General features: G+C 37.2%; 1 protein-coding gene across 1 annotated transcript in view; it reads left to right on the top strand.

Moving 5' to 3' along the window:
• CUL3 (cullin 3) overlaps positions 1–26,505 on the top strand; it is a 53,884-nt gene extending 27,379 nt beyond the window's left edge. Inside the window, exons 4-16 of the mRNA XM_058030756.1 lie at positions 4,176–4,336; positions 5,219–5,333; positions 6,593–6,821; positions 8,449–8,594; positions 11,447–11,623; positions 12,658–12,828; positions 14,202–14,309; positions 17,232–17,356; positions 17,714–17,810; positions 18,758–18,892; positions 23,807–23,993; positions 24,729–24,874; positions 25,512–26,505. Of these exons, the coding sequence (XP_057886739.1) occupies positions 4,176–4,336; positions 5,219–5,333; positions 6,593–6,821; positions 8,449–8,594; positions 11,447–11,623; positions 12,658–12,828; positions 14,202–14,309; positions 17,232–17,356; positions 17,714–17,810; positions 18,758–18,892; positions 23,807–23,993; positions 24,729–24,874; positions 25,512–25,643 (1,929 nt within the window). The 3' untranslated portion in view covers positions 25,644–26,505. The remainder of the gene's footprint in view (positions 1–4,175; positions 4,337–5,218; positions 5,334–6,592; positions 6,822–8,448; positions 8,595–11,446; positions 11,624–12,657; positions 12,829–14,201; positions 14,310–17,231; positions 17,357–17,713; positions 17,811–18,757; positions 18,893–23,806; positions 23,994–24,728; positions 24,875–25,511) is intronic.
• The last annotated feature ends 918 nt before the right edge of the window (positions 26,506–27,423 follow it).

Below are 27,423 nucleotides of genomic sequence, written 5' to 3' on the forward strand. Positions count from 1 at the left end.
TCAGAAATGATTTATACACTTCTATTCAAGCAAATCTAATATAATGACATTAAAAATATTTTATCTAAAAACAGCACCAAACACTGTATAACCTGAGTCACCTGGCATTGTAAATTAATATGCTTGTGTTCTAGCAGGAGAAGTATCTGCAATTATCTTATGTTAATAAGTAAAGCATGACCCAATCCTTCTCTTGTTTTGTAGGCCATCTCGATTACACATCAGTTTCAGGAAATGTACCTATTGCCCAACAGGCCACACTGTGACATCAGTGAAAGTAAAACATTTAATACCCTCTTGAATTCTGGTCTTACTCTCTTGAATTCCTGCTTCAGCCGAGTGATTTTACATCTTGAACATCTTAAACCAAATTGTATCTGTTTTAATGCCACATTTTTTTTTCCAACTTTGTTTCACCCATTAGCTGCCTTATGATTTAAGTCAAAACAAACACCTTTTCAACCCACCTTAATTTCTTTCCTTTGTTTAATTTTTCCATTTTTAAAATAAAAATCAATACAAACAAATCTTTTTTAGGAAGTTATGTGTTTTGTACAGTGGGATTTGTGCATTTTGGTGTTTAATGACTAGAACACTTGCTGTTTGAGGTTATGGCAGGATTTCATTGTTCATGCAGAACACCCTCCACAAAACACTCTCAAGTTTGCCTTATATGCTTTTAAAAATGTGTATTGCCTTGTCTCTTGTGATTGCTCTTTGGGAAAAGTCTGTTGCTTTCATTTCTGTTGCAGGTGTAGGATGAGGTTTTTGCAATCTTTTGCACTTATTGTGCAAGTTTTGTCTTGATTATTTTGAGACATTCCAGGTTCCCTGACTGAATTTCAAGTTTATGTAGTTCCACTGGATTTTGTTTGATATAGCACGAGCTCTCTTCCTTTTTACATGTTTAGGCTGCAGTAATTGGTGCCAGAGTAGATGTAATACGCTGTAAATTCTGGCACTGTCTGTGACAAGCAGTGAGGCACTGAAGCAGTCAAGCCCTGTGCTAAACAGCATCTTTGCTGAGTCAAATCAGGTGCTGAGACAGGTTGAAGTACAAAGTACATTTGGGCACATCTGGAATTCAGCCTGACAGTGGCAGTGCAGGTAAACATAAGTGGGCTTTATTTAGCTGCTGTATGGAATAGGAGCAATGCAGGTGGAGTGTTTGGGCTTTTCTCCAAGCAGTGTGGATGTGTGTATTCTTATAATGTCAAATGGAAACCGAGTTAAACTGGATTCTATCGTGTCTCTATTACTTGTGCTTGCTAAACTTAAAGCAATTTCAGGTATGCAAGTGCAGCAGTCACACCCCTGGCTGCATTACAGGCCTATGGGTAGTGCCAGTTACACACTGTCAGAAGTGAACAATTGCTCCTTCTCATCTTGCTGTGCACAAAGCTGGTGTCTTTTTTTTAGGCCAGCACTGACAGGTTGGATATGGGAGTTTTGACGAATGACTCTCATTGTCCATGGCTTACACACAAGGAAATAGAGAGAAGTGTTGTTTTTATTTCCAGAACTAGGCTCAAAGACACTTAGTGCATACACAAGGGTGTCTGAAGGCTGCTGCGTCATCCAGGTAGTGCATCCATGCAGAGATGGGTAAAATGTGGCTACTGGTACCTTATAGTGACTTCAATTCAGAATTATTCTGGAGTGTAAGCAGATTGTGATTCAACAATAATTGCTGTCTGAAACTCATCCTTGTCTCCTGAAAGTTACTCCTACCTTTAAGCACCCACTGCTTCTCCCCATGGGAAGTGATTTCTGTTCAGTGGTGTGTAGCCTTGTCAGTCAAACCTGTTCCCAAACAGGGCTCTCTGGGATTTTCTTTTTTAGGCTGGGAGAGCTTCCAGTACATGTGATCTGTTACCAAGGGTGAGCAAATGGGCAGGATCAGAAATGTTAATGTTGCTGCTCTGGTTTGGGTATTGTTGAGAGGTCTGGCTTACTACAGAGGCTGCTGATAAACTGAGAGGAGTCACTCTTTCACAATGGCAGCGTTCAGCACTGCCACAACAGAAGCTATGCAGATGAGTCATGGCCGTGGCTTTAATCCTTTTAGATACCCTGCTGCCTGTGCTTCAGAGGCCTGAATATTCTTTTAAAATACTAATTATATTCTTTTCTCTTCAAGTTATAGTACTATACACAACGTTTTAATTTGCTTTTTCATCTGTTTGAAAATGTATTTTAAGTTTGTCTTACTTGAGAATCACATTTACTTCTATTCTTGATGTGTGTAAATAAGGAAGTGAAATAAACAACCCTGTGTCTAAAAACAGAAAAGCAAAAGTGACCTATTCCAAAGACTTAACCCACCACACATCTCTGAACTGACTTCATGAGAGCAGTTAGTAAATGTTGTGCTTTGAGACAGCTGAGCTTGCTTCAGGAGCCACAGAGGAGGCATATCTGACATGTTCCCATCGTGTTTTTTCATCTAAATTCAGGGCTGTCTGTCTGAAGGCAGAGAGTGGGAAATCACAAATTAGTTGCTGAACCCAGTGTTTTGCTTTCCTTTGGTCACCAAGTGCCAATCTGGCATATAATTAGTCTAGGAATAATTTTGCCATGTGAATACAGGTGCTAAATGCTGGACTGTCTCTTCCTTCTTGTCTTTGAAATTGTGGAATGTATGTAAACTTACCAGGTTAAAATATTTTTTCCATAGTCTGAAGCATAACATCTGTTCTTTTAATGGTTTCATTTTCCAGGTGTTTGAGTAGCTTTACTCTTTAATTCTGTGTGTGATAAAGCACTTATGATAGTGATGGAACCAGTGGAGAGGCTAATCTTTATACTCATTTTCATAAATTAAACATCATCCTTTATAGAATTTGATTGATTTTAGTATTACTGGTTTTGTTATAGCTATATACATTCGTACAAACTTCATCCTAGTCAGATTTGTGAGTGGGTACAAAACTCCTAGCTTTTTCTAATGTCATTGTCCTGATGCTTAAATGGTAGCAAAGCAATATTTTTTGTAATTGCCCAAACTACGATATAAGAGAAATGGATTATGCCCTGACAGAAACTAACAAAAATAATGATTGTTCATCTCAGAAAGGGGCTGTAAAAACTCACAGTTTTTCTATTCTTAATATTGTTTTAAGTGGCCTGACCCAGTAGTGGCTGTTAATCAAATACATACATTTTCTGTCTGCTAGGGACTTTATTAATAGCCTTCCTTTTTTCAGACTTAAGTTGGGAGAGAGGAATAGGAAAGAAGAGAAATTTTTGGAGCATTTCTTTGGGTAGCAGTGAGAGACTCAGGTTCTGCTTAGCATTCCCAGTCAAATCTGTACGATGGATTTTGGAACTGTGCAGTTTTAAAAATGCTGATCTGAGGATCAGTGTTGGTTTTTAAATGTAGGTGCATAAAAATGGGTAGTTGAGGAGCTTGATCCTTCCCATAGACAGAGATTATATTGGGAGATAGAATTTAAACATACATGGAAATGTAAAAAATATTTTCTTTTCTCCCTCTTCTTTTTTTAAGGAGGAGGTGGTGTATGGGTGAGATTATAATGAAACATAACAAAATTTTGAAAAATTGCTCTAGTGGAATGAAAGTGAATTTGGGGAGGATGGAGGGAGGGATGCCTACAGAATTCTTATGTAAAATTTTGCAGTACTAATCCATAAAGATTTTGATTGTAACTCTTTTTGGTTTGGCTCTGTATTTGCTGCTCTTTATCTAATGATGCTATTTCAGGAAATTTCACTAAATATTGAATATCTTTTGCTTAAAAGGAGTGGTAGGAAGATGCATGGAGGGGAGGGGGAAGTTAAATTATTTTTCTTAAAAGATCAGAAAGAGATGGAAGGATTTGAGTAGGTAAGTAAAACCTCTTGCAAATAGTGCTATGCATTTAGTCAGTGCTTGGAGACTCCTCTGCACTCAGACTAAAAAGTGGGAAGGCTGTCGATCTGCTTGAGTCATAAATGCTGTGCTTATACTCCTAAGCCAAACAGAACTTCCAGGGTAAATGAAGTTTTGGAAAATAGGACTGATTTTGAATTTTGAAGGGTATGCATAATTTCCTTCTGTTAAGAGAAAAGATACAGTTGGTCATATTTCCACTGTGGAGAAGCAATCAATCTCTTGTATTTTGGAATAGCATTGATGCAGTGAATTCACAGTGTCATTGCTGCCCTTGCTGCAGGACCGGGTGTATGTGCAGCAGAACAACGTGGAGAATGTCTACAACTTGGGCCTGATCATTTTTCGAGATCAGGTTGTGCGTTATGGCTGCATCAGGGATCACCTGAGGCAAACTCTGCTGGATATGATTGCAAGGGAGAGGAAAGGAGAAGTTGTAGACAGGTAAGATGTTTGTAAGTGGAATCTTTTGTTGTAAATAATAGCTGTCAGTTTTTAAAGAGTTACTCAAGAACATATACAAATTCAATTGATTATTTAAGATCACATTTGTGACTAAAATTTCTTCAATTCTGGAATCACATTTCTTTGTGTATTATATTTTAGCATAATGGTAAACAGGGAAGCTTGCTAATATAATTTTCAATATTTACCTTGCTACTCTGCCTGCATTTCTGTGACTAAGATTGCCCAACATGCAATTCAGGAAAAGAAAAAGACTCCCCAGCTACAGCTGTGTATTGTCCCCTACTGCCAGAAAGTGGAATCTTTTTCTAGATGCAGTTCTTTTGTTTTCATTAACTTGCTGATACATTTAAATTTTGGTGGCGTTTATTTTGTGTTCACCTGGGGTTTTTTTCATTTTTTTAGGTTCTTGTGGGGTTGTTTTTTTTTAAACAGCCAGCCATCCAAAAACCTCAGACTTTGCATAGCAACTTCCACATGTGCAGTTGTTTTGAAGTTGCAGTTGCTCAGTTCTGTGTGCAGTTTTCTTTGAAGTACTATTTTGGGTTAATTTCTTATATATTAATATATATTCTTCGTAATTGTATGGCTTAGTGGAACTTGAGCCATTTGTCCCTGTCATTGCATTTAAAATACTTAATAAACATTGTCAGCTCTTTAGTTTTGAACAAAACCAAACAACCGTGCTTGTGTAGTGTTCCTGAAAATGCCAAAATGCCATGCACCAAACAGATTAGAATGGACTTTCTATTGCTACATTTTATTAAAGTTAATATTGTGTTATGAGTTGTTATTCTGCTGTGTACTCTGTCTTACAACCACGTAGATTTCTCAAGTTGTTAACAACTTACTTTTTGGCAGAGGCGCAATAAGAAATGCTTGCCAGATGTTAATGATTCTAGGTCTTGAAGGAAGGTCAGTCTATGAAGAAGACTTCGAGGCTCCATTTTTGGAGATGTCTGCAGAATTTTTTCAGGTACAGCAATATTCTATTGCCAAATTTGGAATGCTGTTATAACTCTCAGATCTCTGAACTGTCAGATTTGGTGGTATTTTACATACTTGTCGCTTTTTTGATGAGTATGTCCATGTCCATTAAATGAAATAAGAAAAATAATCACTAATTTGGAAGGAAAAAGTAACAAAGATTTTACAGAATTAGCATAATTTGACTGTAGTTTTGAGCTGTGGGTGCCAATGACATGTACAGTAATCATGCTAATCTTGTGCCTGCTTTAGATTATTTCATGTAACTTAGTCTGCATCTGCTTTGCCCCACAGTCTTTTTGAAATGCCAGTAGCATGAAAGGTTCAGGCTGTTTCAGGCTTGGAAACCTGTCAAACTGCCTTTGAGGAAACTTTGATACCTTCATAGTTTCCACATTTGTGAGTTTTTTTGTAATAAAATAATCCAAGTCAAGGAACTAAGCATAACCAAGTGGCTCTCCAGTTGTTGATCAGACACCAAATAATACATTCCAAATACTCTCTGAGGGGTTCTTTTTGTGAGATACTTGAAAGAGGAAAGCCAATTAAGTGCTTGTTGAGTGTAATCATGATCATCTATTGCTGGAAATTGATAGAAATTTTAAAATCATGTTAAAAATATCTAGATAAGGTAATTTGTGAGTCTCCCAGTTCTTATGCAGGATCAATTGTCATATGCTCTCATCTCCTAACTTCCTAGAAAAACAGAAGCATATGTTGCACAGCTATTTAAATGTCAGTGTTCTGTTTTTCATTGGTGTTTATATAAAATTAAGAGAAAGAACTACTTTCATTTAAGTTCTATTACTTAGCTTTGCCAGAAAAACAAGACATCTTTTCTCCAAAGGCTCTGCTGACCAGTAGGAATAAAAACAATTGGACATGAAATAACATGCTCAGAATAAAGAGAACTACTATCAGCTGGTATTTGGAAGGAATTTTTGATCCTTCCCTTTCCCCATCTTTGTTTTCTTTGAACCTGTGGCTAAAGCTGTAATTGGTAACTGGAAACTTAAGTTGGCTTGGATTGTTTTACTATGAAAAATACATTGTTTATATTTCATGTACCCCCTTACGTAACACATTCGGTATAATAGAACCTTTATTTTGTGTTAGGTGTGTATGTGAATCTTTGATGTGTTGGACATGCTGTGTTTGATTTGAACTTGATTATAAACGCTGATCTGACATGTTTTCTTTTTACCCTTCACAAAAAAAGTCTAAAGTATTAATTTTTGTTAATCACAGATGGAAAGCCAGAAATTTTTAGCTGAAAACAGTGCTTCTGTATATATAAAGAAAGTAGAAGCTAGAATTAATGAAGAAATAGAGCGGGTGATGCACTGTCTGGATAAATCAACAGAAGAACCCATTGTGAAAGTTGTTGAGAGGGAGCTTATTTCCAAGCATATGAAAACTATAGTGGAAATGGAGAACTCTGGGCTAGTTCATATGCTGAAAAATGGGAAGACAGAAGGTAAGACTGCAGCATTTGTGAAACACAAATGCCTCTGATACTGCTTATTGTTTCTAAACATGGGATAAGTCAAGCTTAACATCTGTGTTTCTGTGTAATCATGGAAACATTTAGTAACTGTTTCACAAACATCTGAGAATATTCAGTGACTATTAGATGGCTCTTAAAACAGAGCCCATACACTTAACTTGTTTATGTTTAGTACCAGATACAGGTAGTTTTTTGGTAAACCAAGTATCTCATAAAAAATATGAGATACTATTGAATACTATTGAATTGAATATTGAATACTATTGTGGGTTTTGTCAGCAGTTGACCATTGAGCCATTTTATTTTATTATTTCCATTCCTCCAATATGTATTTGTGAAAATGTATCACATTCTTTTGGCCCACAGGCAGTTATTTAAAAAGTACTTGTGTAAAAGACTTAAACAGAAGCATTGCAGGACCAATTCTTGGGGAGAGGGTGTTGTTACAGAAAGGAGTTGGCTCTTTCTGAGGATAAGAAGCAGCTTATTGAAGTGGTTGAAACACAAGGGCTTGGCTTGATTTGCTTTTCCCTAATAGAGGTTAATGTGGGACAGAGTGAATGAAAGTTATTATGGAAATAGAAGCTAAGTTTCTAAAGCAGCATAACGAAGAGAGGGATTGTAGTATCTATATTTAGAAATCAGTGCTCACTCTAAAGCCGTGAGAATGGGGAGCAGCCTTGCTGCTCTGATTAATGGCCTTTGTTCATTAAAGCAGCTTCACAATTACTAGGTGATAGAGCACAAAGTGAGCACATTTCCTAGCTCTAAAAAGAAATTATTCTGTTTAAAAAGAAAATTATAATATTATACTTAACACTTTTGTCTTTAATATCCAGTTTAGATAACCTTCAGGCTGAGGGTGCAAGGATCTTGAAGGGTATTCATAAAATACAGGAATTTGTTTAACTTTTATAGGCCTTGGTTTTATCCAAGTAACTAGTAGAGTGGAAATGCTGCTTTGTGAAGATGAGATTTTTCACAAAGGTACAAAGATGGATTGTTCTTTTGGAAAGCAATGTTCAGCCTAAGCCGCTTGTCATTATTTTAGGTGGATGAAATGTAGTAGTGTAAAAGTGTATGACTGGCTTTAAGACAAATATAAATTAAACTCTTAAGTTTTTACCAGTTTTTGCTTTTAATACAGAAACAAGCATCTCATTAGTGCTGTCCTATTTGGTTTAACTTGCTTTCAAAAAAAAAGTTGGATGCAATGCTTGATTTTGGGAATGACAGTCTTGGAAGCTACTTTCTTAAGTAACCCTGGAAAGCATAATCTTGCTGAAGGTCTAATAGGTTCACTATCCTTTAGAATTAGCATCATCTTTTGCTGGTCTGGAGGTCAGCAATGACAGCTTTCCTGCTGCAGACAACCTAGAATAATTGAACACAGTCTTTGGTTTTCATTTTGATGCTGCTGCAATCAGCAGCTAAAGGAAAGAGGAGATCAGAAGAATCTGGTGCCTGAGCTGTTACAGGAGGCTTTCTGTGGCTCAAGAGGCTGAACTGCAGCTGTCAGCTTTAGCTGTGAGATGAATGAGTTACGGAAGTGTAGCACACAGAGGTGTCCTGCATAATGTCTCACTCTTCCTTGCAGACCTTGCTTGCATGTACAAGTTGTTCAGCCGTGTGCCAAATGGTCTGAAGACAATGTGTGAGTGCATGAGCTCATACCTGAGAGAGCAAGGCAAAGCACTGGTTTCTGAAGAGGGAGAAGGAAAGAATCCAGTTGACTACATTCAGGTAGTGAAATACTTTAACTTCCTTTTCTTTCTCACATCCCCCACATTAGCAGTTCACCACATACACAATTTATAAGGTATACCTTAGTATTGATTTAAAAAGGGTTGTTATTAATAAGGTAAATTTATAAATTCTTTTTAATGTATGTTCTCTGAATCTTCAGACATGTTTAGAACTTTTACTGAAATTGGTTGGCAAGCATATACTAAGTTTTTGTGCTTTTAGTACTTGCTTTTAATAAACAACTTACTCAGCCTAATTATCTAACAGCTGGAAACTTCTTGGATTTCCCTAAATGCTGTGCCTCCAGAGTGGGTTGTATGTCTGACAAATAGCTTTATAGTGTCCACTTTGTTGAATTTTATGTAACATTAGCTATCAGTGTTTATTGAGGCAAAAATCACATGGCAATATTTCATGGCAGGCTTAGCTGTGACTGAGAGGGGAATGTGTTTATCAGTCATAACAAATTACTCATTCCATTCTCTGTCTTCATAAGAAACAGAACAGCTCTGCATGTTAAAAGATGGTAGTGTTCTTTCTTGTTCTCTCTCACCAAGTGATGTGTACCATTAATTTATCAAGATCACAAAATATGCTTCAGAATTATTTGTCATCTTTTCCATCGTCTCTGAGAAGATGGTTTGGAACTTGCATATAAAACCTTTAGAGTTTATTGAACCTTAAAGCTGTGTTTCTATAGCTGGAAGATGTTTTATATTTCTTGTGAAAGTGTGTATTCATTAAACATTGCGGTTTTTTAAAATGTGTGGTTCAAGTCCTTGTGTCTGTTCTTCATGAGAAACATTTAATGTATGTCTGTCAATCTGCTGTTTTGTTTGAAGACAATAACTGTGCTAGAACTGGTTACTCTTTGAAGAAGCCATTTGAGTATAAAAACATTTTTGATTGGATTATTAATTTTCTGGCAATGCTGAAGCAAACTTCTTACCAGGCTTGCACAATAATCACCTCTTCAAGGCCTGGTAAAAAAAAAAGAGAGGATGCCCTTGAAAAATTATTAGCTTTAATGATTAAGGACTCTTGCATTTGTGGTGGTGTGATTTAGAAAAAAATAAAACAGGGGAAGAGGAATGTGTGGAAATTATGTGGAAAATAGGGGTCTGGATTACTTTGAAGTAATTTTAGCTCCTGATGGGCCTAAAGAGGTATCGTAAAAAATTTAACTGAGAAAGACAGATCTAAAAACTTAATTATAAAGATAGTATCAAGGTTTTCTGTCACAAATGTGGAAGGGAAAATGAGGCTGAGGAAGACTTGCCCATGTGCTCTGGCAGAGCTCAGCCCCTCAGTATGGACTCCAGCATCTCATGAAGATGTCCTGGGGCAGGGACTGACATTCAGGCTGAAAAACCCCTGGAAAGGTTTATCCACCCCCAGAAAGGTTTAAAGCAGAGAGGAATATCTATGAATTGAGAAAGCACCTTGCTCTTTTCATCTCAGCCATGTTCATGTGAATCTGTCAAGGACAATAGCACTAAGGAGACAGACGTGGAAGCTGCATTAAACCATCAAGAAAAAAAAGTCCATCATAGCCCAGCACTGCTTCCACAACATGACATCACCCTGAGCATAATTGGTGAGATGCTTGCAACAGCATTGCCAGGGGATTAGATTTAAAACTTTGTATAATAGTTTGAAGGGATGTTGAAATGCTTTTGTAATTCAAGGTACTAACAGTTTCTCCTGTTTAACACCAGGTTGTTCAGATGGTGTACTCCTGGAGAGGAGACATGAGCTAACCTTGGTAAACAGAGAGATAGTGGGATTTACTTTGAATTTAAAATTTCTAATACGCATTAATTAGCCTGTCTAAAGATCATTCCTTTAAGTGAGATGGTGAGTTCCTAAGAAATATTACTACTTCTTTGAGTAATTCTTGAATGGCTTCTTTAAGTAACCTCATTTGAATAATTTCTTAAGAACCTGAAGATGTAAATATCACTTAACTTAGAGTTTTTGCAGGCAGTGATTGTCCCTGACAAATCTAACTCAAGTAAAATTCTCTCCACCTGCCTGCCAAATGCTGTCTCAGTTAAAACCTGTGTGTATCATATTTATTTAGCAAGGTTCTCAGGTGATTTTAAGATGCTTCCCCCTTCTATACTCAGTTGCTTTAAACTTGGATGAAGATCTAAAAATGATGCTGAGAGTCCAATGGTTTAGTTCAGAAGAGGTGGTTCAGTTCAGGACCCTGATGCATGTATCTAATTTTCATATGCTCCCAGTGACTCCTAATGATCAGCAAGAAAAACACAACTGAATAATGCAGAACATGTCCCTGGATTAAATTAGAGGGAAACATAAACACTGACAAGTTTAGACCTGTTGTTGCAGTGTGTTTTCTCCTCAAACTTGTTCAGTAGCTCTAGGGATGCACTTAATGGGTGCTCAGCCTCAGCTTTCCCATATGCTGTGTTTATGATACTGACTTTGTCTATGTTGTTGGAATAGAAAAGGCTTAATGAGTACAACAAATACCTCCTTTGAGTTGTTGATTCAAAAATACAGGAAGTCAACCTGTTTAACAAGGATGTTTAAAAAGCTTTCTTAATCTGAGAAGGGCATTATAACAAACTGCACCAGTGTTTGACACCAATGCTTTAGCCAGTTTATGTGAAAATTGCTTCTGTAAGAGATTCATGGCAGCAATAGAAATTTGAAAAGGCAAATGACATTTCAGATACCTTCTAACAATTCTGAACAGAGAGCATTGCAGAACCTCTGACTGTAGATCTGGTCTTCTCTATGGCCTCGTCTATTATTATTGTTTCCCAGCTTACAGCTTCACATCAGTGAAAATGGCTTTGCTTTCTTCTCATTTTTGACAGGGTTTGCTGGACTTGAAGAGTAGGTTTGATCGCTTCCTCCAGGAATCTTTCAATAACGACCGGCTCTTCAAGCAGACGATCGCAGGGGACTTCGAGTACTTCCTCAACCTCAACTCCAGGTCTCCAGAGTACCTCTCCTTATTTATTGATGATAAGCTGAAAAAGGGAGTCAAGGGGGTAAGTATAAACTAGCTCAAAATGTCATGCTTTTTGTGCTGTAAACTTGGATGGAATTAAACTAAGCTACTTTTTGCAGAATTATTTTTATATTAAGAGAAATTAGAATTTTACCTTGAAAAGGTGTGTGTAACATGTCTGAGCTCATAACACTTTAGATCTAAACTTACAGAAAAATCGGGCATAAGGAGATCTGTGTGGCTTGTCACCTACCTCTGAAGCAGCATACCTGAACTCCTTATAGCAAATATGTCTCAAAAAAGCAATTAGGTTGTGGTAGATTCTGCAGCTCTCTTCTTTTGAAACCTTATATATCATTTCCTTAAGTATATTTATAGTTTAGCAGCTATTCTCATTATCTAATAATTTCTTTTGAAAATTAATTTGGTTAGAGAAAAGGGTTTGTCTTTGCTGCTTTTTACTGTTTTTGCATATTAGAGAACTATTACCATATCTGTCTTCTAGTTCTGAGTACATCTGTTGCCTTCAGTCTTAACTTCTTTCATGACATTTTCTGAGGTACTGAATCCAGACTGGCCAGGATGGTTCAGCTGAGGCTTCAGTTACTCTAAATAAAACTTAGTATGAGAGCATACAACTAGGACTTTGGGAATCAAATAGTAAATTCTGGTTTTTTTATAAAACAAATAATCATTTTATTTGTGTGGCACTAGACAGGCTTTGCAAAGGATGTCTTAACAGAAAAAGCTTTAATTCCAAGTAACTTTTCTACTCCTAATACTGCTTTCCCTCATGCTGTTTTAAACTTACCCAGGAACTTTTACTGTATTTATCAAATTCCAGCCATTCATTGTTTCCCTATTCCCTTGCTCTTGCCTTTCCCTTCATTTTAGATCTATTTCTTACTCCACTTTATTGAGTTAGTGCACTGTTCTCTAGGCTGTCAATCATATATTGGACCAGTTTTGTTGGTTACTGTTAGACCATCTGCTGCTGTGAATTACTTGAAGTACTTAGGTTGTGTAAGACACTTGTGCTGGAAAATTAAAACCAGCAAATTATTTCTTTTACAGCTAACAGAGCAAGAAGTAGAAACTATATTGGATAAGGCAATGGTTTTATTCAGGTTTATGCAAGAGAAAGATGTTTTTGAACGCTATTACAAGCAGCACTTGGCAAGAAGGCTTCTCACAAATAAGAGTGTTTCAGATGACTCTGAGAAAAATATGATCTCCAAATTAAAGGTAAGACAGTACTTGCATAATTTTTAGGGTTTTTTCTTTCTTTTTTGTTTTTCATAAATATGGTTTCTTCTGGTTTTACATGAGACATATAGATAATATAATCTTGCTGGCTGCTAAATACAGAGCTGATTTTGAAAGCCCCAAGAGAAACAACAAAAGGTTTTTCAAATATTTTCATTAAAATAAAAGGAAGGAAGTACTGAAAAGCCCCTGTGATGAGAATGCAATCTAGAAAACAATTTTTTTTCTAAGTTTTTAAATAATAGGACAACTGCAGTGATTTAATTTGAAGACTGTGTATTGTCCTGGATTTTCTGCTATTCACAGTACAATTTTGTTATTGCTTGTGTTGCTGTTTTTTAGTTGTCTCCATCAGCAGACTGGTGATAGTGCTCAATTCCTTTTTGATTAAGTGGTTTGAAAAAAAAATCTTCATATCAGTCTTTAGAAACACATTTTCCTTAGTTGGGTAAATACTAATTAAATAGACCAAGAGATGGAGTAGAAGGTAAGGCCTAAAGTTGAACAGACCTTAAAGTTATACTGCAGCTTCTTCTCAAGTTGCATGATAAATGATTAGAGCACTTTTGAAGCAGAGGGATCCTAAAATGAAACTGCACTGATGCTTATTTTTGAACTTCATATTCTATCAGTGAGCCAAGCCTGTTTGTATCAGATTTCTCCAAATTTCTCATTATTAATTCCTTCTCAGTTACCTCTCCACCACTTTGAGCCTGATGATTCAGAAAGCACAGGGCACACACGCATTTGCAAAGTGAATCAGTGCACATGAAGTGCTCTCTTCTCTTTTCTTACAGAGCTGCAGAGTGGTCAGGATGCTGAATCTAGCAGGCTTCCTTTGCCATATATTCACAGTATGTGTTAGAAACAGGCACACAGCCCTGCCTGTGCACATCTGTCCCTGTGCAGGTGTTCCTGATTCTCACAAGGCCTAGGAATCTTGCTGGGTAATCTGCAGTCAGCCTTCACAATAAAACACTCCTAGGACAAAAGAGTTTCTTTGTGATATAAATAAGGTTCATTCCCCTTTACAGAATAGTGCTAAAAGCAGGTGAAAGTGCATGTCGTGATTTGATAAGCTTTCACAGTTTTTTTAATATTATATATAAATCTAAGACAAAAATACAATAATAGAGAAAAGAGAAGGAAAGCACGTTAAGATCTTTGTAGGGTTAGATCTTTATATAAGATAGGAATCTTTTCTGAGAGCTGAATGTAATGGAAATTCCAGTAACCAAAAGTGTAGAAATGTAATTTTGGGGATTTATAAGCTAACTTTAGTCTTGCAGTTTGCCTATCAGAAGCTTTGTTATCACAGTGCTGGTACAACAAATGATTTTGTGTGGTTTTAGACTGAATGTGGATGTCAATTCACGTCGAAACTGGAAGGAATGTTCAGGGACATGAGCATCTCAAACACAACGATGGATGAGTTCAGGCAACATCTTCAGGCAACAGGGGTAAGTGCTGGGATCTGTGTTCTTGACCTCCTGCTTCAGTACATCTGTGTCCACGCTTGTGGTTCTTCATTTGTTGGTAAATGCGTGTGCTGAGGACTTGGTCAGCTTGTACAGCTTGTTCCTTTTTTCACTGTGTGTCTTATCTTATAAACTGTATCAGCGTTTCCTGAAATGCCAGAGTCAGCTGGGACTTCCATGAAGTGCAAGTTCCATTCCATAAAATCTGAGAGTCCGCAGGGCTGGGCCGTGGCTGCCGGCTCAGCGGCTCTGCCGGGCGGCACCGCCAGGGGGCGCCCTGTGCCCGGCCCCGGCTGCCAGCTGTGCCCGCCCCAGCGTTGTGCCCATGAGTGTTTCCCAGCACAGCCTCCCGTTCTTCAACGTTAATGCTCAGTTGTGATGTGTATTTTTTGCTAAGAGCAAGAAAAATGCTGCGTGCTGCAGGTATTTGCAAAGCACACCATCTCATGTTAAGCTTTCCTGGCACAATTAATGCCTTTGCTAAATCTGCTGTTTTATTGCAGATTTCAAAATCTGGATTTTGATGTTTTCTTGAAAATTGTCAAATATTGATGTAGTTGTTTAATTAGAAAAATTACACTGCCTTGTAAAAGTAGGCCCCTGGAATATTTTAGGGAGACATCATTCTTTTCAAGATATGAGTTTACTTGCTCTAAAACATTATTTTTCTGTACTGATGCTCAGTAGCACTTATTAGCATATAATAAAGAGCCAAGTAGTTCCCTGTGTGCAGGTGAGTAAGGTCAGTACATCAAACCTGTTTGAGTCAGTTTCAGAAATCTAAATGCCAGGAGTATTTTCATGGATATACTCTGTCCAGTGTCCCTGGTTGTGCAAGGTGATAGGAAATCTTTGTTGTCTTGAAGCAGTTGGCTGAAATCCTCCTCATCAGCATTCTGTGACTCATCATGAGTAGGAGAACAGCATGTTCTCTAATGGGATTCAGAAAAGGATGGAGAGGAATTGGATAAAGGTGTTTTTGGACAGGCAGCTTTATTACTGGTTTGTTTGGTTTCTCTGCTTTAGAGACTAGTCATGTTTTTCTTCTGGAATGCCTGAAATATAAATTTCAATTAAAATTTGTTGGAGCATTCCCTTTTTTTGGTAGCATAGCAGGCTTGGACATGGTGGGAAAGAGGGAGTTGTGCTTAAAGATTCATGTACTTTACGTGACAATCTCAAAATAAGTGAGTTAATAAATGATATCTCTATCTTCTTTTTAGCTATATACAGCTAAGAAGATGAATTTAAAATGTTAACAGATGTTCTGTTAGGCTTTATTTGAAACTTCATCTTTCTCTTGGCAAGACACCAGCAGTTCATGTGATGGTTTCCTTGTGGTCAGCCTAATTGTGGCCTTTTAATGAAATTTCCAGAAGTACTATTTAGGAAATACAGGAAGATTTGGGGGATTTTGTTACTGCTAAATTGCTGGTGATGCTGTGTTTCATATGAAATAGTTTGTTCTGCTCCTTTTTAAACCGTTTCAGTACCTTGAATGTGTACAGTGCCTCCTAGAGGTGTCAGGTATCTGCTTTTCTCTAAAGAATCCTGCCTGCAAAGTTTCCTTCTGGATCCTCTGTCCTGAGATAGAGGCAGTGCCAGCGTCTGGGTAGATGATTGATTTGCTCTCAGAAAGTGGAAAGCTCAGCACCAGGGGAAGTCCAGGCTTAGACATTGAGAAATTTCTGTAACTGGGATCCTGCAACATTCCAAGGAGTTCTGTAAAGAATGGGTCACTTCAGGGTACTTTCCACTACTTCATACCATTTTCATGCTGAAAAGACATGTTGTAAAATAAAGTGCTGCCAAAACTTTGTACCAACTGCTTATAATGTAGGATGGGAGACATTCTGAATTAGTGCTGTGTTCTGATCTGGCAAAGACCAAAAATATTTGGGAAATTGTTGCCATCTCAGCTCAAATGTTTCAGTTCCAGATAAATATATTTTCTGTATCCTTCTGTCTGCACTGATGGCCTTTTCCCACACTTTGTCTGGAGGAAGAAAACTGTTGAAGCTTGTTTAGGTTTGTCAGAAGTTTCCTGGGCACAAGCTGGTTGGTGCACACAGGCATTCAGTACACACAATACAAAAACTCTTCTGTAGTGCATGGGAATGCTGCTCTGCTATTGAATAGTGAAAGTTAGAGTTCAGGTGGCAGTTTTTGACCTTCTGAAACATAATGTGTTCTATTTCTGTGAAGTGGATTTATGTAAGTTGAATATTGTTTGCTTTAGTTTTTTACCTTCAAAGAACACACATAATAATGTGTGTTCTTTGAAGGTATTGATTCTACCTCCTAAAGCTGAAAGTAGTCAATTTTAAGCTTAATAATGCTCAGCTTAGCTGGGGAATGTTTCCTCACCAGTGCTGAATATTCAGAGTCATGGCTGTCCTTAGGGAGAGAGAGTAGGTGGGCTGTGCAAAAGTGAGTAACTGTTGGCATGGCAGTCCAGAGATAAGCTCCCTATGGTTTAATATTAGATAAGCAGTATCTCCTCCCTTCTTGCAGAGAATACATTTAGAAAGAGTTATTTGGAAACTGACACATTTCATGCAACCCAGCTTTATTGCATGTCATCAAAAAACCCATTTACAAAGATTTGTTGTATGTATCACAAGTTCTGTTTATGATCACAGACACTTAGTTCTTGATTAAGAATTCCTTTTGTTCAATTCTGTATGCTCTTAAATGCCAGAGGGGAATAATGTAGAGGATTTTTGCTGTACCATCTACTCTGATAGTGATGAATCAATGTATTTGTCTGGTTTTGCAAAAAGAATGTTTACAGATATGTCTGTTTCTTTTGTAGCTAGACAAAATTCTAAATATTTTACACTGATACAAAGTGAAACATGGTCTTGTTTTAAAATAGTGTATGTTTTCTTCCAACTACCCTAGGTCTCACTAGGAGGTGTTGATCTCACAGTGCGTGTCCTCACAACAGGTTACTGGCCTACCCAGTCAGCCACACCAAAGTGCAACATCCCTCCAGCTCCCAGACATGCTTTTGAAATATTTAGAAGGTATGTATTACTACAGATTTTTAGGTAGAGGTTTAAGAAGAAACTTTCTAAACTTAACCTGTACAGATTTTTTTTACCTGTACAGATGTTTTTTATCAGCTTTTCTGTTAAAGATGTGCTGGCAAACTGTTCTTTTTCAGCTCATGTGAAAATTAGAGAATGCAATGCTTGCATTATGATGCTTGTGGTTTTGGGAGATTTTAAACAAAATTCTGACAAAAGGTAATGTTTTGAAAAAGCAAAAATGTTCTAAGAATGTCCTCAATAGCTCCAAAAGGCTATGTAACTTTTAAAATGTATTTCCTCTTCAATACAAAATGTGAGCTATATGTTGTTTTCATTTTAATTCTATTACAGATTTTATTTAGCCAAACACAGTGGGCGACAGCTGACACTCCAGCATCACATGGGGTCTGCAGATCTCAATGCCACTTTCTATGGGCCTGTTAAAAAGGTAGAGAATCAAGATTATATAAATATTGTATCTTTTGTTAAAAGTAAGCAAATGCTTTTTTTTTTTTGGTAACTCCAGACTTTTGTAAAATGAAAGCAAACCTATTGAGAATGTAAGAGTAAGAAAAATATGCTTTCCATCAGCCTTATAGTCTGATTCTTTCTGTGCAGTAGTTTTGCTTTGACATTTTTCCCCTCTGAATTTAATTTGAATGCATCACTCAGCATCATCTTTTACTTGTAGAAAAGTAATAAATGTGATCTTGAAGGGACCTCAATCATTTGAGTGGTTTAGATTTTTTTGACTGTCATTGAAAAGTGAAAAGGAACTTGTTACTTATTTTTGCTAAGTCAAGTTTAGCCTGCTTTTCACATGCAGAGTGCAATGCAGACAACATCTTTTCAAAAACAAGACTCTAGCAGAGTTTATAGAAGTACAGTGCATAATTTCTATATGTACAAGAAAGGAATTTTATAGTGATTAGACCAGTACTAAAATGCTAAGCTAGAACTAGTAATGGCAACATGCTTGGAGATGTGGGAGGCAATGCAAATTGAAAGCAAAATTCTTAGAACAAAGTATTAATAACATGCACTTGTGAGGATGTTGAAATTGTGTTGCTGAGGGAAGCTTAAGAAAACTTGAAGGGTGGACAAATAATGGAACAGGGGCCTCAGAGGTGGTGAAGTCTCCATCCTTAGCAATGGTCAGTGTTTGATTGGTGGCTGTAGATGGCCTGGCCTGGGCTCTGTATGGAGCTCAGTCTCCCTGGCTTGTAAGGCAGCTGCTGGAGCAGCATCCTGGCCATGCCCCCAGGTGTTTGCTTTTCTGTCACCTCTGTAGGCTGATCCTCTAAAGAAATGTTTCACATGAAACTTTCATCTTACCAAGATAAAACATTTTTCAGTGAAGAATAATCTAACAGTAGTTTTGGAATTTTAAAATAGGAAGATGGCTCAGAAGTCGGTGTGGGAGGTGCCCAAGTAACTGGCTCGAACACACGGAAGCACATATTGCAAGTCTCCACTTTCCAGATGACAATATTAATGCTATTTAACAACAGAGAAAAATATACCTTTGAGGTAAGTGTGTGATTCTAAATAAGTGGTTTGGGCACTTCCTTGTCCTCTTGAGTTAGGTATTTGAAGATCAGGTGCCTCTCATTTTATTTGAGTATGGATCAGGCCAAGCAGATCACTAGCAATGCACCTGGGAAGCAGTTCTGGGGGAGGAAATTATTTAGGAGCTGAAGGTTCCAGAAATGTTTGAGAATTGTGAGTGTGGTTGTTCTAGGCCATTGAGCTGTAGAAAAGCTCAAGTTGAAATGCAGCAGGTGGCTCCATTTCCTCATTTTGTCTTTGAGAAGCTGGATTTAGAGGCCAAAGGGTGGAGAAGGGTTTGTATCCTGGCTTCTTGAATACCTAAGTCAAATTGGCAGGCTGGACCGAGCTTGGAGGATGAATCAAAGAACTTCCAGCCCTTCTCTGAGCTGGTCAGCCAGAAAGGACAGTGAAAAAGGGTCTGGATAGATTCTTAACAAGGAGACCAGAGGGGTGTTGCTGGGAGAGGTTGAAATGTCAGCTGAGAGATGATGATGAAGGCTTTAGGAGAGGAGGAGGATCATGTGCTTTGTTGTGTGAGCACTTTATTGTTAAGATAAATTGATAGTTTTGTTTTGGACATTATCTTCTGTTTGAGAGAGCATTGGCAGCCTTGAAAAGCAATACGGGTGCAGTTTGAAACAGTTGATTTCCAGGTTTTCTCATCTGCTTTTGACTGTGCTATGCATAGTAATCATCTGCCTTTTTGTTTGGATTGTGTTTTCAGCTTATTTGGCATACTTCTAGCCTGTTAATAAAGTAAGTTTCTTTGAAAGGGTCTCAGTAGTGATTAAGGAAGGCAGGATTTGATAAGGTACTCTTAATAAACTACTGATAATTTAGAATGTTATTATAGAACACAAAGTCCTGTGTGTTATGAAATCCATTGCAGGAGCATTAGAGCTTTGAGTACTTTGCAGAATATTTGAGGGAGTGAAAACAAGAAGGGGAACTTAACAGCTCTCTTTTTTCTTGAAGCTGATTTTGAAATTGGGCTGGTAGCTGCCTTTTTCCACCAAATTGCAGTCTTAATGAGTAGTAGAGCCTTACCCCTATATGAATAAATAACACTTGGGAGAGCAGTGAAAAATACAGTTTTTAATACATGCTCTAAATTATACTTTATTTTACCAAGACCAGATGATAGAGAAATATGTCCATCTGCTTTTAGGCTGTATGTTTTGTTTATTTCTGGTTTGGGAGTTCTTAAGCTCTTGCTTTGTGTCCCACTTGAACTAAAACGTTAAGGAGGCATATTTGTGGTGCTTGGTTTCTTGGGTGAAGTGTGTGGGAGTTGTCTTTAACCCCAGCCAGGAAAGCTTATGAAAACTTCAGAGGAGAATACATTTTATCTTTGTTCATTGATTATTGGATACCCTGATGGACTGCTGAGTGCTGGGCACCCATTCCTTCTCTCTTGTGTCAGATGGGTGCTTTCAGTGCAGCAGAGCACGTCAGCTGACTTGTGTGTGCTGGTGTATCCAAAGCTGTCTGATACACCAAGTGTTTCTGCAGATTCACAGCTCAACAGATTCCTCTGAAGTTGCCTTCACAGCTGAACAGACTTTGCTGTTTTATTTTGCATTCAGTGTGATTATTAATTGCAAATTTGATAAGATCCTCATAATAATCCTAATAACCATTAGGCCACGTGATTGAGGGGAAAAATGGGATACTGATAATGCAAAAATTATCCATAAAATACTCTGGAAATGTAAATCGTTGCGTAGAAAAATTTCTTCACAAAAAATGTATACATTTATTGTATTCCTGCACAGCAACTTTTAATTGTATATGCCAGATATCTACTGACCTTATAGGTGTAGGTTAATGCTTCTGAAGTGGAAGAGGAAGAATCTTCATGCAGGCCTTCAAAGAATGCTAATTTTTTCTGTAAATTCAGTTTTATTAATCAAGTCTTATATAGTACTCAACATATTTTTGAGTTGATTTACATTACAGCTCAGTATTTTAAAAGGTGAAATCCTCACTTTTTGTAATGGCATCAGAAATAAGCATGGTTCTTTATGTTTAACAAACAGGAAATACAGATGTGACCATAGTAGAAGTTGTGGAATAATTCCACAAAAATGAGAGATTAGAACTATAAACTAGATATTAGAACTGTAAACAAGATTCCCTCTTTTGCTGTATGCTCTGGAAGGCACACAAGTTGCAGTCTGTAAATAAAACTAAAAATACTTTTTATTATAAAAATGATTAAATTATTTTCCTTTTTTTTCCTGCACATTTTCCTTCTAATAATCTGTGTTCTTGTATAGAATGGACAGAGTTCCATACCTAGAATTAGCTCTTTTGTAGCCCCCAGCTAGAGCTCTCACTTGGTAATATTTTAGCACTGAGATTGTCTAATCAGTACTACTCCTGTGCACAAATCTAATGTGTTCTTTAAAATAAGGCATTTGTGGAGATGAGGAAGAAGTATACATTTCTCACTGCTACATCAAATATCTACATAAAAATATGTTCAGGAAAACATTATGCTACAGGCTGAGGGAAAGAGAGCACAGGAACATCTGTTATTCCAATTTACATTCATAGCTGCGTTGTTTTTTTTTTTATTCAGCTTGAAATTTTTGGCTCCTTCTGAGGCAGCATATTGCAGTGCAATTCTTTGTGGTCCTTACTTTAATGCTGGGTTATAAATTCTAAAAGTGAAATAGTTCAAGTGTGTTCATAGCTCAGTGTGAAGTACAACAGCAAATAGTGGTTTGTATAAGGATGGGTAGCATGAAACCCCCTCAAATTCCCTTTTGCACTTTGTTTCAATTTTGTTAAAAGCAGAGTATTTGTATATATGGCCTTGTAGAACTGATGTTGTTTTTAAAGGATCAGTTTTAACTATTTATCAAAAATCAAAGTTTGGGAGCCTACATGTCACTGGCATTACATCATTAATAAGCTGGGTTTGGTTTGTAGCCTTTAGGGCTTTTTATTTATCTAAGCTCTAAAATCTTTCACCTTCCCTTGGTTTGGTAAATTTTATGCTGATCAGTCCATTTCAATAAAGTTTGTTTGTTGTGACCATGTAATTAAAGGATTATAGCTGCTTGGGATTTTTTTTTAATACTACTTTGTACTGAATCTGAAAAAAAAATGTGTAAAGGTGACAACTGTGTTTTAAATAAAGCAGCAAAGGAAGAAATAGTAACTTTCTATGAGCAGCTTGGGAAGAAACTGTTTGATACTAGGAAATAGTTAAAATATGTGGATATTCACAACTTCAAATGGTATAAGTATTTCTGAATGCATTATTCTAAGAATACTCTCAGGAACATTATAGTATTTCCTAATCATCTATCAGCAGAAGGTAGCAAAACCCCCGATTTTTTTTTAAATTTTTGACTGGGTGATTTTATTCTTTTTATCTCATTCCAGTTCACTTGACCTTATGTCAAAAAACAGTTTTATGTGGCTTCATGTAAAGTCACAACTCTGTGTGTAGTGTCAAGGTGAAAAATAATGCCCATTTTGTCTGAGCCTTGGCATCACAGAGAGCTGGTAGTGAGATGCTGTGCATGAGGTGCAGTCTAGTTCCTGATAAAAATCTGAGTCAAAGCCATTACATCCAAATCATTTTTATTGTATGTTGTCAGTGGTGCCTGAAGACAGAAAAGTGGCTGTTTTTCCTGGGTTGATTTAAGAAATAACTTGAGTATACTCAAGAAATAATATTATTTGATAGAATTTAGTTTGATTTTTCTGGCCACTCTAAACTTTTAACAAGTTGTTTATAGTTCTTTACAGATCTTAGCATTTTGATCACTTGGAGGTGTTACTGCTGTTTTTAGGCTAAGGTCATCACATGGACTTGTGTGTCACGAGAATCAGGAATTTATGGGGACAGTGTAAGGGCTTGATACTGCCCTTGGAACCAGAGTTGGGGAAGCTGAGAAAGGGATGGCTCTTGGGGACAGCTGCATGTCTGCAAGGGTTCTTTTTCTCTTTAGCTGCTACAAGTCCCTCAAGAGTCTGAATAGGAATGTGAAATCAGAAGTGTCTGCAGTTTCCTCAGGCTAGAAATAGGAAGAAAAGAGATGAGAAGAAATGAACTTTTACTGAAGAGAGCTCAGTAAACACATTAGGTCTGAGAGAGCAGCATAGTTGGCCTTCTCCTAGAGCATATTAAGACATCATTCTGCATCCAGTGTAATTTATTTACTAGCTCATGATCACTGTTGACTTGCCTAACATCCATCTCTCAGCTGCCTCTTGAGAGCACTGACAGAGGTACACAAGGTTATGTACATGTTTTACAAACTGTCTTCTTCAAAATTCAAACATTTGCTGCACTATAATGGGCTCTTTTTGTATTTCACCTGGAGCAGTCCTAGCCAAAGGCATCTGGGCTGTAAATAAATTGTTGGAGCTATTCAGAAGGGAGAGGTTTGATGATCTAGAGTATTTGTATGCTACAGTGAAACCAGACATTGTTTGTTCCATTTGTAAAAATCTTTTTAACAGCATGGCTGAACACAAAAGTGTTTGTGCATCTCTTGGTCAGGAATGGTCATGAACCATCATGGATGTTTTCCATCACTGAGTGAGTCAGAAGGTTTGGTTTCACCCTGTTCAACAAACCCTGGAAACAGTTAACAAATCCTTTCAGCCCTCTCAGAAATTGCAGGGAAATGGAACAGCTGGTTATTCATTCTTCTCCTTCAGCTCATGGTGACTGTTCATGTGACAGAATTCACTGAGTGCTGACCCAGGTGGATCATTTGGCACAGTACCCACTGAGACCTTGCTGCTGAATGAGTTCTGACCTTTCAAGTGCCACAACTGTCACAGTCTTACTTTAAGCAATCCCTGATGTTGTGTGCAACACACAATACTTCTGCCACAGCCATGAGCTAACAAAGTATTCTTCTTTAGGAAATTCAGCAAGAAACTGATATCCCTGAAAGAGAACTGGTTAGAGCCCTACAGTCCCTTGCATGTGGCAAACCAACACAACGTGTCCTCACAAAAGAGCCCAAGTCAAAAGAAATAGAAAATGGTCACATATTTACAGTGAATGATCAGTTCACATCCAAACTACACAGAGTCAAGATTCAGACGGGTAAGTCAGCTTTATATTCTATTCTCTTGCAGTCTGCCTTAAAACTTCAAATTATCTTTTGCAGGATTGATGTCCATAGAGGTAAAAGGAGAGAATTTTTTTTTCTTGGTGATTAGTTGCATCAAAATGAAAATTCAAATGCCAAGAAGAGTGTGGAAATCAGTTAAGCCTTTTACTTTACAAAATGTGTAATTATCTCTTACAGGAAATACTGAAAGAAAAATAAAATTCAAATTAAATAATAAAATGAAAAATATGCTACTGATTGATTCAGAAATAGGAAAATTGCCTCATAAGTTGCTGTACTGCAGTGAAATGAGTGATGTTTTTAGCCCATGATACAACAGCCATTTTCAAGTACCAGGTAGCTTATAATGGTTTTGGGCAGTGATTTGGGTTTAACAAATAAGGGAAGCTGAGTGTATAATAACCACTTCATTAGCTTATAGAAGTGCTGCTGCTTGTGCCTGTAAGCAGATTTGAGTACTGTTCAAATTTTATCATAGTTGTAATTAAATAACAGTTTGTTATCTTGTCAGTTGCTATCAAAATATGCCAGAAAGTGTTAGCATGTTCTTGTGGCTGCTTTTCATTTAAAAAAAAAATCAACTTTGAAAATGTCAAAACTCAGGAAAATATAACTTGATGTCTAGATGAAATAAATAGTGAAGCTAACACACAATGAAACACATTTTAATTTTGCTAACATAATTTACATTCTCTATTTTCTTTAAGTTGCTGCCAAACAAGGAGAATCTGATCCAGAAAGGAAAGAAACAAGGCAGAAAGTAGATGATGACAGAAAACATGAGATAGAAGCTGCTATAGTTCGGATAATGAAATCTAGAAAGAAGATGCAACACAATGTGCTAGTAGCAGAGGTATGCTGGTACAGAGTTTTGCTTTTGCTATTATCTCATTAAAGTTACACAGCTCTAACTGACATGATTCTGAAAGGCTTTTGAGAGATGCTGTGTTTAACTCATCCTTTCTTTTCTCCATGTCTGTCTGAAGACACCTAAATTGTTACCTTTCACTTTAGCATGTACTCATGGGTGTATCTAATTTTCCTTCCTACTTTTGGTGCTGTTGTGATCTTAAATTGCTTGAAAAGCCAACCAGTGTGCTTTACATTATTTTTGGCTTTGATCATGTTACTGACTGTTGGGTCCAGGTTAGAGAGATTTGAGCTCTTAGCAGAGAAGCAGTCCTGCTGCTTTTCACTGCTAAGATCACACAGCTCCAGGACAGGACACATTCTGCACTCCTGAACTCCCTTAGAGCTGTGAAACTGGGAGCATTCTCAGGTTGTGACCATGCCTCTGTGGAGCTTTGAATCATACCCCAACATGAGCAAGCAAGTGGAGGGACTGTCAGAAGTCTGCAAGCTGCTTTTTATGCTCTGTAGCTGTCACCATCTCTGTCTTAATACCTTTTTCTGGTTGTTGTGTTCTGTTAGGGTACATCAAGATCTTCCTTGCGCTGTGATTTTATATTGTTGGGTTTATTTTGTTTTAGGTAACTCAGCAGCTGAAGGCCCGATTCTTACCAAGTCCAGTTGTTATTAAAAAACGTATTGAAGGACTTATTGAGAGAGAATATTTGGCACGAACACCTGAGGATCGCAAAGTATACACTTACGTAGCATAAAATGCGTTCAGAAAATTTGATTTATTCTTGGACTATACTCTTCGCATGAACTGGGAAGTTCTTTTAAATCATTAATATTAAGACGACCATCTTCTCTATTAAATTACAGTACATGTTCTAGACCATTCAGATCAAGCCTTTTACTCCTTTTGAGAGTTTTTGACATGAATTAATTGAGCTTCAGGCTTTTCAACGTTATCCCTGTAGAGATCATCCTTACAATTCTTCGGGAAAATGTGAATGTGCCGCGTTTGTTTTCAATACTGTATGAAAACAGAGAAATAAAAATTACTTTAGAAAATACAGCTCATTTAAAAAAATAAATTTGTTGGAATTTCATTTCCCCAGATCTTCAGTGTTGATGTAAATGTGTTTCTGTAGTGTTGCTTAGCACTTCGCGCATTGTATAAGTTGGGTTTAAAAGAAACCACGAGTGGTAAGGCAAAATTCCCACTTACCTTGCTCTGCTTCAAATGTTTTTTTTTTTAACTAGACATGTTTAATTTAAATACTTGCTAATTTTTTGAAGACCCAAGAAGACAACTTGAGCATGCTTCACTCTTCCAGCTGCACTCACTGTTCCAACAACATGAATCAGGAACTTCTGGGGCCTCAGAAAAGACCGTAATAATTTTGGCTTTCCCTTCTGTAATTTGAGTTCTTCTAAATTAAACTCTATATTGATTAGTTTTTTTCTGGTTTCTTTATAGGAAAAAGGACAAGATTTTAGTGTGTATAAACTGTATAATAATTTTTGCTGTTGTACTCACTGCTGATGGTGGATTGTACAGGGCGATGTTTTTATTTCACTAAATGTAGACAAAATAAATTTAAAATAAATGGATTTAGTGTACACAAACAACTAATTCAAGTGTGTTAGAGTACAGGATTGACAATCTTTGGAACTAAATACTGTCCCCTGGGGATGTACTGGGATTGTATTTTGTTAATAAACATCATAGATGGAGCTGTAGCCCCAGGGCTTCCCATCATAAATGCATATTTCAGGAGATTAAAGTGAAGCCAGCGTGCACTATTTGTTTTTAAAAATGCATTTTAAACATGCAATAAAAAACTGTTACTGTAATGAAATTTTTAGTTCTTACCCTAAAACTTTTTTTCTTCTTGACAGTATGCTGCAAAAATAGATTAAAAATAGGAGTTTGGTGGCATCATTCTTCTCACAGTTAGAAATTTTTGAGTGTGCATTGTACTGCAGCTTTTATTAAACCATATTTCTGACATTCCAATGCACATATTCTGTGCTTTCCCAGCCATAACTATTTTTCTACTTTAATTCAAAACAGTATTTTTTGGCGTGGTTCACATTACTTTCACCCATAGATCTTGATAAATATAGTTGGGAGGGGCTTTCCAATATGAAGAGCTGGAAATGAAGCAAAATGAAAATTGTAGAGCATCTGCCAGAGCAGTTCTTGATGGGCTGTGCTAAACAAGTGCATGGTGCTGGTGCAACATTTCAGTGTGACTGGAGGGTGTTTTTCGCAGTGTGTCCACAATTTTACCCCTCTCCAGCCTGTTAAGTACAAGTCCTGGCTGTTGTTCAAGAGTAGGATATTTCTTCTAAAGAGAGGGACTGGAATTAGGATGATATTTTAGCTTGACTATTTGGAAGCTTTTTTTATGAAGCTTTAAGTTTACTGCACACCCCCATCACACCTACACGCACACACACAGAGTAGTTTTTGAATCAGCAGAAGGAGGTGGTGGCTGAAGAACTTTCTTGCTTTGTCCATCAGGAATTTAGCCCCAAACGAAA

This window comes from Melospiza georgiana, chromosome 10, assembly GCF_028018845.1.
Source record: "Melospiza georgiana isolate bMelGeo1 chromosome 10, bMelGeo1.pri, whole genome shotgun sequence".
NCBI classification, from domain to species: domain Eukaryota; kingdom Metazoa; phylum Chordata; class Aves; order Passeriformes; family Passerellidae; genus Melospiza; species Melospiza georgiana.